This window comes from Tetrao urogallus (assembly GCF_951394365.1).
Source record: "Tetrao urogallus genome assembly, chromosome: 6".
NCBI classification, from domain to species: domain Eukaryota; kingdom Metazoa; phylum Chordata; class Aves; order Galliformes; family Phasianidae; genus Tetrao; species Tetrao urogallus.
The window spans coordinates 16581804-16594860 of NC_136819.1; the positions used below are offsets into that span (position 1 = coordinate 16581804).

At 41.5% G+C, this 13057-nt stretch overlaps 1 protein-coding gene across 3 annotated transcripts in view; it reads left to right on the top strand.

The window, feature by feature from the left end:
* Positions 1–13057, top strand: part of LRP5 (LDL receptor related protein 5) — a gene marked incomplete at both ends in the record, with an annotated part of 167511 nt that overhangs the window by 61927 nt on the left and 92527 nt on the right. For 2 of the 3 annotated variants that reach the window (XM_079537674.1, XM_079537675.1), the window contains one exon: positions 7727–8123. In XM_079537674.1, the coding sequence (XP_079393800.1) occupies positions 7727–8123 (397 nt within the window). Of the gene's footprint in view, positions 1–7726; positions 8124–13057 lie in introns of those variants that run through there. The other variant, XM_079537676.1, reaches the window with a different exon arrangement.

Genomic DNA, 13057 nt, shown 5'->3' on the forward strand with positions numbered 1-13057 from the left:
ATGGATTTACCTAGATGGTTAGAGGAGCAGGGTATGGGCAAAGGAGTGCATCTTCCTGTTGAAGTGGGAATTGAAGCTGTCTGTCTCTGAAGAGCTGTGCCCTTACAGCTCATGGACCCACGCACTCACTCCCTGATTCACAGAGGTGTTGGTGGCAGGGATGAAAGGCGTAGCGCGTTGTGGAGCCTTCTGCTGGAAGGGCCTTGTGAACAAGCATTAGCTTGGCTTCCTGACAACCTCCTGGGATGATTAACAGCTGAAGGAAGGTAAGTTTGTAGAGGGTGATTATTTTTTTCTTTTAATTTAGTTAATTTTTTTACAAATGAAGCAAGGCGCATGCTGCTGAAGCACCTGCCTAAGTCCGCTGAGGTGGTAAATGTGGGAGTAGAACTGAGGAGCCCTGGTTTTTTGAGCCACCTTGACAAACTGCTCCCACCTACCTCTGTGTTGCAGCAGCAATATTCTTTCATTTAGTAATTACAGTAGGAATTCACCTTATCTAGAATAATGGGTTTTGAGGATGAAAGTCGCAGTCCTCTATTCTTTGGACTGTGTCTGGCATGTTTAAACTCGGATTGAGTATGTGCAGTGTGTACAGGAAGATGAACATTTAATCTATCTTTTTGAAGTTGGTGATCAATGGATTTCAGATTCTCTGCAGCAACAGCAGCTGCCAGCAAAAAGAACTGGGGTTCGGAATACAGAGCTTGGGGTTTTTAAGGAAGAGAAACTATTTTTTTTTTTCTTGAGGAATATATAACAACTGCATTAAAAGAGTAAAATCAACTGGTGACTTTGTGGGATTTGTATATGTCATTCTCTTCTTGCTTAGCTAGGTGCTGGATTTTTTTAAAGAGGTGGGGTTGGCAAAACTTTTGGTTCTCATCTTTTCTCTTCCATGCATGAGTGTTTCTCCTTTTTACCTTCTTCCCTGTTGTGTTGTTGGTAGTAGTGTTGGTTTTTTTTTTTTTTTATGGTTCTAGTAGCCTCTGTGCACATGAGCTTCCTGCTGTCACCAGCTGCTGTCTCTCACCCCTTGAGCTAACCCATGAAAAATAGGGATAACACTCCAAAGGGTGACGGCATGTGGAATAACTTCCTTCGCTGAATGTTTGGAAGCAGGCTTATGCTTCATATAAGAGGCCTAGTTTCCGTGTGTTCCAGAAGAATTAGAGCTGAAAAAGAAGAGGGATCACTTAAACAATTATGTGATTCTATGCTGAGATGGAAGGGAGCCTTGAAGACCACCTGGTCCAACACCTCTGCAATAAACAGGGACGCTTACACTAAATCAGCCTGACCTTGGTTGTCTCCAGGGACAGAGCATCCACCATGTCTCTGGATAACCTGTGCCAGTGCCTCACCGCCTTTATTGTAGGAAGCTTCTTCCTTATATCTGGTCTAAATCTCCCTCTTTTAGTTTGCAGCCGTTTCCCCTTGTCCTATCACAGCAGCCCCTGCTAGAGAACCTGTCCCCTTCCTTCTTACAGGCCCCCCTTTAGATACTGAAAGGCCTCCAGAACAGTTTGTCCTCTAGAACTGATGTTTATCTGTTGGCTTTAGAGCTGGTGTGGCCCTACTTACATGCTGTCTCTATACAGCAGCTGTTTTTAAGTCTAGAAAGTTGATGCATGCGTGCTGGCCCTGTATCCCCTCGTAGTGTTTCCTTAAGACTGTACGCACTTGGGTGCAAAAGTTTTGACGTGTTTGTTTTTGCCATCTTGTGTGCCTGTGGCAGCGGGTGTGGGGGTTGTTTTTGTTCCATGGTAATGAGTGTCTTTGTGGTTTGGGACATTGACTGCTGCAAGAATTATATACTCTTCTCCCTGTCCAGCACTACAGACGGCTTAACCACAGAGGTCTCCTGTGCGCTTGTCCTGCTAACAATTGATAGAATATTTAAAATACAAGCTGTTGCCTGTGCTGTTATTTTGTGTAGCTGTGTTAGTTAGTATACTTCTTGAAGTGAGACCTTGGTTCTGTGTTGTAAGCCAGGCTCCCAGATCCTTGGTCCCTTCTGTTAAAAGCACAGCCGAGCCTTTCCATGACCTTTAGCCCAGTTAAGTGTTTGAAGAAAGGTTAAGCAAGGCTTTTCCCTTGTGCCATACATAGGGTTTTGCTCTTTCAGTGTTTTCACGAGGAAGAACTGTGCACGTGCCTGGAATTGTCATGTCTTCTTCAATTGTAAGGGAATGCAGACAAAATGTAGGCATGTCAACAAGTACAAAACAACGATATAAATATGACTGTTTAAAACTGGATAGCCTCAGCCTGTCCTAATAGAACTACTGGAGCTTTGCAGCAAACTGTTGATGTACTTTGCTGTCAATTCTTAATGATCATCTTTGTCTTAATACGTAAATGAATGTCAAACTGGTTTTCAGAACTATTACTGAACCACAGCTATTTCTGAAGGTCACAATTGAAGTGCAATTGCCAGTTTTTTTCACAGACTTGTACAATGGCTTGGGTTGGAGGGGACTTTAAAGCCCACCCAGTTCCACTGCCCTGGGCTGGGCTGCCCCCCACCAGATTGGGCTGCCCATGGACCCATCCAGCCCAGCCTTGTGCACCTCCAGGAATGAGGCATCCACAACCCTTCTGGGCAGCTGTGCCAAGGCCTCACTGCCCTCTTGCCTGCTAACATCTAGCCTAAGTTTTCAGTATTTTAGTTTAAAGCCATTCCCCTTTGTCCTATCACTTAGTAAGATAAGGATATAAGTAAGGGGGCTGTTATAGACTGCTAAAACTCACATGTGTATAGTGATCAACCAAATGAATTGTATAGTAGGACCATAATTCCTTTGTTTTTTTGTATGCACTGGACATCTTTTCTGGTGCAGGTAAAAACTATTCTGATTCCATAGTTAAATCCACCTAACACAGAGGACAGGAGGTTTGCCAAGAGCATTCAGAAGACCTGTAGCAAAGCTGGAAATTGAGCCCAGGCTTGATCCCTATTCAGGCTGCTGAGGACTGTTTTCAGACTGGTTAATGAACTGATGGGAAGCTGTATTTTCACCCTTTTGTGCAATATTCTTGCATGTAAATAGCTCTGTCATAAACGCAAGGGTGTGTTTTCCAATTAGCAGATCACTAGCAAAACGATGTTTGTTGAGTATAGTATCTTTCTAGAATGATGTTCTGCAGCTATTGTGTGATTGTAGAATTGCTACAAATCTGTACATAAACAGTAGCAGTATAGGTTGTTATCTGTGTACATTTTGTTTGATATTTCATGGGACTTCAGGTTCTCTTTTTGCTTTATCAGAGGATTATGAGCTGCAACTATGTATGGAAGTTTTAAATATTGCCTATTATGGCAAAATATGAACTGTTCTAGATTTACTGAAAGAGAGACAACTTTTTTTTTTTGCCATCTACGTAAAAATTTTGCCTTTTCATTTGGGTGGTAATAGGCTGCATGTAAACAGCTTGTCCTTCACGTTCATCATTGTAATGTTTATTCTTTTTCTCTTTTCAAAATAGAAGTTGGTTTCCTTTTTCAGGCAATTTGCAGTTGTCAGGAGCATTGCTGATGAAAATAGAACGTAGAACTCAGCATTCCTTTGAGACCCTTGGGACTTGCTAGCCGTGAAATAATTTCTCAAGCAAGGTTTCTTGCGTCTTGTTGTTTAACACAGATGAGTTCATTTGAAGGTCAGCGCTAATCAAAGTTGTTAGTCTTTGGAGTCCTCATCATGTCTCTCCCTTTCCCCACTGTCCCTTAGTAAAAACAGGTTTCAAAGAGCCTGGAGTGGGATGCAAAATGAGCTGACCACATATGGATTTTGTATACAGCCTGTGGTGTCAATGTTTATAAATTACTGCTTCCACTCAGACTTCTGTAGAAATGCATTGGTGGTTCAACAGAATAAACATGACTGAGTTTATGGGGTGAAGAAGTTGGAGACAGTAGTAAGAACAGAAATTGTTATTAACTGGCTTTCCAGTTTGCTCTGTTGAGAGTTTTACAGCAGACTTATGAAGATGAAATCATAGAATGGTTTGGGTTGAAGGGGACCTCAAGGCCACCTAGTTCCAGCCCCCCTATCATGGGGGAATCTTCGAGTCCTTCAGGAACTCATGTGTATTAGTAAGACAGGATGAGTCGAGGTTGGTTTTCACACTCCTGGAGATGAACCTTCTGTTCTACGCACAGGTGGAACTGAAAATTATTGTTCGCCATGTGTTGGTGGGATGATCTTGAATCTACAGGGTGGTAGGTGGTTTGGTGATGGCATAGCAAATTAAGTGTTTGGTCACTTTGGGTTGTTTTTTGAGCTTTCTTTGGTTTCTCATTCTAATGTCTGGAAAAAAAAAGGCTAGAATAATACTGAGAATGAGTGTATCTTTGGAATTGTTAAGCTGTTGAGTTCGTTATTCTATGAAACAAACTGCTCTGAAGCACTTGCTAGCATATTAGAGGCCTGAGCTGAGGTATGGAGCAAATTCCTCTCTGTCCCCCATCTCTGAGCAGAAAAGTCAGTGTGTTTGGCTACCCAAAGGAGCCCAGCCCTTGGCTGTAAGGGACTGATAATATGTATAAAAATAATTGTCTTACCTGTCTTTCTTGAATCCTGTCTACTTTGGTTGCCCCTTGCAGATTTACTGCTTGGTCTCTGAGAAAGTTGGAAGTTTGCAAAATTCTGTGAACTTTTGTTATTTCAGAGATTGTATTTGCTTGATGCTGATGTAGAGTTAAGAAAGCTGCCTTTGCCTGCTAGTGAGCTGTCACCTGCAGCTGACTCAGAGTTCTTACCTAAGGCAAGAAATGCAAGGCTGTGGAAACACATTTAGCCTGTCTTCTGACTTTGGTCAAGATGACCTGTGGTTTGTCAAGCTGGGAGAGCTTCTGTTTCTTCAGCAGCAGCATTACAAGCAACAAGCAGTGTAAGCAGTGTTCCTTTTTTTTTTTTTTTTTTTTTTTTAAATCACTGCTTTTATTTTTTATATATTTTATATTTTTTGTCTCCATGCCAGCAGTACTCTAATAGGACTGTGTGATGAGATTTGCAAAATGTGGTCAGAATAAAACAGGATAGTGAGAAGGAGTGGAGAAGTGAATATAACTGGCAAAATCTGTCAAATGTATTTGTTTATTCTTCCCTGAAGGAAATGAAATTCTCATTTGTTCTCAGAAAGGATGAACTCTGTGCATCTTTCAGTAATCGATCAGTTTACATCAGTGTGCAAATGCAGTAAAATCTTAACACAATTGCAAGCAGGTCAGTACAGTTTCCCTGCTGGGCGTTCATAGGGAACACAATGCATCCGTTCTTCAATCAGGACAACTCCAAAGCACAGAAGTGGCAGTCAGCACAGTAGTTAATGTGTTATCTGTATGCTGTTGTCCTGCTGTGTGCATCAGTGGGGAAGAAATTTCTTGAAAGTGATGGGGAACTGGGATAATATTGATACTGATTGGATTAGACATTGTTCATGTCTGATCTTTAGTTAAGAAGCTGTTGAGTTCCTCTGCTGTTTATTGGACTTGATGTTTCAGGTTGCTTTTTCCATTGTAGCAGTGTTTATAATGGCTTTGGTGTCAAAATGTCTACATGACAACTTGTCCCTTCGTATTCCTTAAAACGTTGTGGGGACAATATATGTCTTGTCTGTAGACTTCTTATGCATTTAGTCTTTGGCTGGATATGGGACAAGCTTGGTAAGGCAATTATGCACAAATGAAAAATTCTTTGCCCCAAAGAACTTGTGACTTAAACAGAGCGTGCTAACATCAAACTTTCCAAGTGTTCAGATGGTTTGGTATAGTGCCACTTAAAATAGACATAGCTTTGGGGAAACAATGAGTTGCAGAGAGGAAACCAAGCATTTTGCATTCTAAATGTTTTTTCTTCTGGTTTCAATAACTACTAACCTGTTGGGTTTTCATATCACTGGCGCTTTTAAAAATGGCAGAGGGAAGGACGTGGCAAGTTAGGAAATGAGATGGGAATGTTACCAGAACTTTGTTTCTTAACAAATAATGATCTTCAAGCTATGTAAACTTCTGAGTTACAAATGCTGTAAGGAGGGGAAAAAAAAAAAAAGAGGCATTCTCATTGAAACATTCGTGTTAACAATTGCCCGTGTCTTTGCTATCCAAGACTCTCACCAAAACCAGCAGCTGATTTAAATTTTCCTAATTACTTTCATCAGTATAGACTTCCTCCAAAACAGAAAAGTAAAGCCACCTCTTTCCTGGCTTGGGGGGGGGGAAAGGCCATGCAGAACATTAATAAAAGGCTGAGTTTTTATGCATGTTTTTAATTTCATTTGATGTTGAGTTGCAGGTTCTAACTGAGGCCCTTGGCCTGCACGTAAATACATGAACTGCTGTCACGGATGTGCTTCACTCAGGCCTGTGCAGTGGCATGTATTCTCCAGTGCACGTGGAACCAGAGTTTATGGGAAAAGCAGTCGTGTGTGATGGGCTGCCTGCATCACAGACATGCGACTCAGAGCTTGTTGAAGTGCCTTCTTTTTAAAGGACGGGAGGATCTAAATCTGAAAGACAATATCAAGAGCTAATCCTCATCTATTAGATTCAGTAATGTGAATTTGAAACCAGAGGTATTTATGTCACAGGCTTGAAGCCACAGAAGATGAAATAACGTGTCTGCCATTGCTGCTCTGTGTGAGTGGCAAGCTTATGCAACTCTGCTGGATGTACACTGGAAGCAGGAGCATTGGTTAAAATGATGACACTTGAATCAAGAGTAAGCAGTCAGCTGATGGAGGCCTCCAGCCACTACTGTTTGATGTAGAAGAATTGGGGCGGAGTGGGGAAGGGTACTGGAGTTCAGGGTGAAAAAAACAACAAGGGCAAATAGAAATTTCGTGGCATACAATCCCTACCAGGCTTCAGCCATCTGCAGAGAGGCTGAGGGAGCTCCATTCCTTCCAGCAGCTAGTGGCTTTTTCTGAGTGCTGGCATTCTCCTAAACAGCTGCTGGTGTATGCAGCCATGCCTGGCACAGTGACATAATTGGGATTAGTGACATAGTGGGATTGAATCCTGCCCTTGCCAAAATCTACCCTTTACCTCACTCCCCGTCGCTTTTGTTCTCCCTTTCTTAGAGTTTTGTAATACTCTGTGGGGTGGGAGAGGCTTGGTAGGCACTTGGTACAAGCATTTCAGTTTGTGGTACCTAGAACGGCTAGCTTCCAACCTGCTACTAAAAAGGCATCAGGACTTGTCTTCTGTGTGTCTTTCCAACATTGTGAGAAGCTTTAAAACATGAAGAATTTGTTCTAAACCTTGGTCGTGAATTATCTGAGGAGAACCTATGCCACGTGATTTGGGGCACTCGCAGTTTAATTGGGGAGTGTGTGTACAGCAGCAAAGAGTTTTGGGTTTGTTTTTGTTTTTCTGTATAGACAAGATGTCAATATTAACACTGGAAATACCTTGCCTGTTGGTCTCTACTTACTTAAATGCTCAACTCACCTGCTAATAAGAATGAGTTCTAAATTAGTCTGTCCTGAATTGTCAAAGGGCCTCTGTCTGAAGGCCCTGTTGTGGGTAAGAAATGGGGTCTGCTCATCCCTGTCTTCTACTTCTTTTTCTGATGAATAGAAGCAATAGGTTATCGGTGTTATGCATTTTTCTCTTCCTTGCTGCTTCTGCTGTAGTGCCTGGCCTGTTGGTGTACTTATACTCGGCACTCTAACATCTGTAGATGCCAATAATACTGATATGTTTTTGTTTTTTCTTCTGTAGCGTCTCCCTTCCTGCTTTTTGCCAACCGTCGGGATGTTCGACTCGTGGATGCTGGAGGCACAAAGCTGGAGTCCACTGTGGTGGTCAGTGGTTTAGAGGATGCTGCTGCGGTTGACTTCCAGTATTCGCAAGGCATCGTTTTCTGGACAGATGTGAGTGAAGAAGCCATCAAGCAAACTTATATTAACCAAACTGGGAATGTGGTGCAGAATGTCATCATTTCTGGTCTGGTTTCCCCGGATGGCCTGGCATGTGATTGGATTGGGAAAAAACTTTACTGGACAGATTCAGAAACCAATAGGATAGAAGTCGCTAATCTCAATGGAACATCTAGAAAAGTCCTCTTCTGGCAAGACCTTGATCAGCCCAGGGCAATAGCTTTGGATCCAGCTCATGGGTAAATATTAATTTGACTTAAATGCTTAAATGGATATGGTGGTGATTTATGTTGGTTTTTTAGTTCTGGGAAAGGAACACGGTCTTTTGTTTTAGTTTACATTTTCCCAAGGTATTTTTCTCAAGATCTATAACTGAACATATGTTTAAACTTAAATATTTTGTGGCAAGAAATGACAGCCCAGAGCCAAAAAGAAAAATATAGCTGCTCTTAGGTGCCAAGTCAAATACTCATTTGGTATGATTGCCTAGCGTATTCATTACACTTCTGAAAAGCAATTAATTTTTCAAGCCTTTTTTATTGTTATTCCCTCGGTTGTCTTGTCTGGTAAGTTAATTTTCATTTGATATGGGATGTCTAATGTGTCTAATCAGCAAGGTGTGTATATCTCTATGAGTCAAAATAGAAATTCTCTCTAGCTATGCTCTGGTGAATGAAACAAGGATATTTTTAAGTGGTGATTTTTGAACAATTATGTTTACTCTGGCAACTGAAAGAACCCAGGTAATGTCAGGGGCTCCTTATGCTCTAAGACAGCCAGGTTGGGATGTAATAAGAGAACAGGCTGGATGGGTCACTGTGGCTGACCAGGTGCTCGTAGTGCTCTTGAAAGTACTGGTGTTTCTTTATAGCTTTGCTCTTTTCACTACCCCCATTTCTGCACATGTGCTGTTTGCTACTGTGTGCACGAATAGTGCTGATGTTGTTCACTTTGTGCCCCATATTAATTGCAGTGATGTTTGGAAGTCTGCTATGCTAGCACTGCAAGTGTCCCCTGCTGCTCAAAGAAATCATACTGTATATGGTGGAGGAGCAGCAAAGCTCACAAGCGAGGCTATTTGTTTTCAATCTACTGTCATTTGTACTTTTTTTAAGAAGTTTCTTTATCTTCCTCATCTTCGGTACGTGTGGTTAGGTTTTTTATCTTTAAGAAAATCTAACATCAGCTGACATTTTCATCAAGCCCATCCTCTTTGTAAGAGGATGAGTTAATACAAGGGCTAAGGATAAACCACAAATATAGAGTGATATTATTGTATATTGGCAAAATGGAAATCACTGCCTTGGGAGATGGGCATTTTCTGGAGGAACCACCTTCTTCAGGTGTGTGAGAAGTGAAAACTGAAACTAAGCAGTGTGATCACTGTATTAGCAACTGCTGTACTGCAGACTGGAACTCTGAGAGTTTATTTTTGCAATGATCCCTGCATAGTGCTTTCCAGATGCATGGAAGGAATTATGGATACATTTATGATTAATATATGAAAGATGCACAGGTACTGAGTGAAAGTATGTGTACCCAGAGAAATAAAATCCTTAGTGCTGTTGACAGGCCAAGTGCTGGAACTGCTTGTATTTCCCAGGTAACTGGTAGAAAGAGAAGTTATAATCAGTAAGAGGAAAAGTGGAGTGACTATGTTGGATTGCAGGACTTTCAAGGGGGATCTTATCCTCTTAAATCCTCACTTCGCTTCTGCTACTCTTGCCTTCAGGTGAAAGGAGAAAAGGGAAGAATTGACCTACAAGGGTCAACAAATTTATTGTAAACCTATTGCTTGAGTTTAGGCCACCCAGTTGGGATGGTGATGCTGATGAATTATTCTCTAAAGAATTCAGAGATACCTCCAGATCAAATGCCCTTGTCCTTATGGGTGACTTCAGCTTGTCAGCCATTAGTTGGGGATACCACATAGGTGATAGAAACCCTGAACTTGTGTGGGACTTGCTGTTCCAGCTGGATGCGTACAAGTCTATGGAGCGTGATGGGATTCGTGCCAGGGTACTGAAAGAGTTGGCTGATGTCATTGTGAGATGTCTCTCGATTATTTTTCAACAGTCTTTGGAATCTGGAGAGGTCTCAATAAACTGGAAACTGTCAAATGTTGTCCTAGTTTTTGAGCTGGGCAAGAAAGAAGACTTTGGTAATAATAGTCCTGTCAGTGTCACTTTGGTGCCTGGCAAAATTAGGGAAAACATTGTTCTGAAAAGTTTGCTTACTGAAAAACATCTGAAAGTGCAGTCATTGATCACAGCCTGTCCAGGTTCATGAGGGGGAAGGCCCTGTTTAACAAACTTAATCTCCTTTTATGACCCACTTAGTTGCCTAAGGGAAGCCAGTTGATACAGTCTTCTCAGATTTTTAGCAAAGTTTACTATAGTTTACTGTTTCTCACAATATCCTTCTGGACAAAATGTTCAACACAGACAAAAGTGGAGTGCAGCGTGTGAACAGTTGGCCGATGGTTTGGGCACAAATGGCTGTTGTAAATGATGTGTAAACACAAGGCTGGCAGCCAGTCACTGGTGGGGTTCCACAGGGCTCCATTTCAGGGACTGTTCTTTTCAGCGTTTTCATCAATGACTTTGGTAATATATTTGAAAGTATATAAAGTAGGTTTGTGAAGGATACTAAATTAGGAGGGATTGTTGACTCCCTTGAGGGTAGAGAGGCCTTGCAGGGAGGTCTTGACAAATTGGAGGGCTGGGCAATTGCCAATCGCGTGATGTTTAACGAGAGCAAGTGCTGGATTTTGCCCTTGGGATGGGGCAGCCTTGGCTATAGATACAAACTAGGGGACATGAAGCTGGAGAGGAGCCCCACAGGAGGGGATCTTGGATTCTGCTTGATGGCAAGTTTTATGTGAGCCAGCAGTGTGCCCTGGCAGCCAGTATGGTCATCTGTAATCTCAGTTCTTCACCAGAGGGCAGTGGGCATGGAACAGACTTCCCAGGGCCGTGGTCATGGCCCCAGGCTGCCAGAGTTCAAGGAGCATTTGGACAACGCATTCATACATGGAGTTTGACTTTTGGGTGGTCCTTTGTGGAGCCTGGGGTTGAACTCGGTGATCCTTCCAACTCAGGATATTGTATGATTCTGTAGTGCCTGGCTGACATTTTGTAAGTGGATCCAGTTCTTTACCTTTTGATTGTTTTCTTTAAGGTAGCTTACATATTAGTCACGGTGATGCATTTCATGCCTTATTAGGTGATCTTTGACTGCTTTGAAAAACTGATGGGATTAATTTGGGATTTCTGGTAGCATATTACTCCTAAACTAGGTTAAATGCAAGAGTACTGTTCTTAGTAAAAACTGAATAAAAACAATGGTGAAAGAAAGTGTGTCTGGTACAGTGTAATGAAGAGCCTTTATAACAGTCATCAGTGCTGTCGGTGAAGTTTTACTTCTGTAAATCTAATCTTTGTGATTGGAAAGAGAGGGGGATACAGGAGTGGTTAATTTTACATGACTTTGAAGGGCAATACTCTGCACAGAACAGATGTGCAGTATTTCTTCAACATACACAAAGTCCAGTGTGTGTAACAATAGAAGACGTTGTTTCAGGCTTGCTTCCCACTGCCCTGGAGTTGTACTGCATTCAGCTCACTGTTCAGTATTTGGTTTCAGGAACCACACTGAAAGATTAAGTATCCAGTGTCAGCACATGAAGTTGCCTCACATTAGCTGCCTGGTGTGTGCTGGGCGTCACCATACCTCGGTTTTACCCTTCCATAGGTCCTGCAAAAACCTCTTTCTTCCCTGGAGGACTTGTCTGTTTCTAATTACTTTGAATTTAATCCTCCAGGGAAAGCGTGCAAGTGTGAACGGTCGCTGTGGAATGGCGTAACACATCAGGAACAAAACTGATTTGCCAAAATGGTAGATGTCTGCAGGTGAGAGAGTCACCTTGCAGCGCTCTGGTTTTGATCATAATTACTTCAGATGAGGAGAGAATGACAGTTCTGATTTTTGCACAGATAAATTTCTTGACTTGCTGGTGCTGCTTTCCTGAGCAGTTAATTCAGTCTGCAAGGATTTTTTTTTCCCCACTGGGAGCAGCAGCTTGGTATGAAACAACTTCATTGGCTTTAACTTGTGGCAGACATTTTTAATGTTTATCCTGTTTGATTTATGTATCAATCCAATGCTTCAAAGCAATGTAAGCCTTAAATAGCCTGTGAAAATGAAGATACATGTATCCTTTATAATTAACCAATTTTTCTCTGTTATGGTCTATTAAAATCAGCCTCCATGGAGCTGTTAAAACGACAAATTCCAGAATTGCTTAATTTAATGAGGGTCATATTAAATTAAGGGCAGCTTTACCCAAATAACTGTGCCCATTAGATTAATATAGTAAAAAAGTAACAAGTCATGCGTGACGTACATTTGAGGAATAACAAATTTGAATTTAAATTGATTTTACAACTAATTTCATGTTGTAGTTCTGAAGTATTTTATAAGTGCATCCATGAAGTAGTGGTCATGACATTTGATTTAGGCACAGCAGACTCTGAGCTTGAACTCTCCTAGAAACAATTGTTCCTTGTTTACAGGTATTTTCTGGGGTAGGGAAGTGGGTGATAGAAAGAAAGAGAACTGCTAATACATTCTCATTTGTCATTTTGTTAATAGGCTTGTGTAATCAGATAGCTAATGCAGTTATTGCAGCTGACAGAAGAGTGAGAATTAGGGCTAAACCAGAAGAGAACAGATTGGAGTGCTTGAGTTAGCTTGTCTTTTTTTTCCAGATCATGAAATCTAATGAAAGTTAAACTAGGATTCTTAAACTGATTGATACAGTCTTAAAGTTGCTAGGTATTTGCTTGCAGTCTGGAAGAATTTCCATAGGTGTAATTTTGGCCATTAGCATTTTCTTCTGGAGAACTGGGGGAAAGCTTAGTAGATGAGAAGAAAATATGCAGCATTGGCTCTGTTAAAGCTCTTCTTACTTGGAATAGGTGATATTACACAAAAAGAATTTCAAATGAGGCAGCAGTACTAATTAGAGTGTAATTTAAAGTGGAGATGCCCTTCATCCAGCACCTACCTCCAAACAATCACTGAGAGCATTCTTAGAACTTCTTTCTTATAGGACAAGCAGTGAGGCTATTTTATACCATCTTTGGATCTCTACTCTTCACAGTGCTGGTGA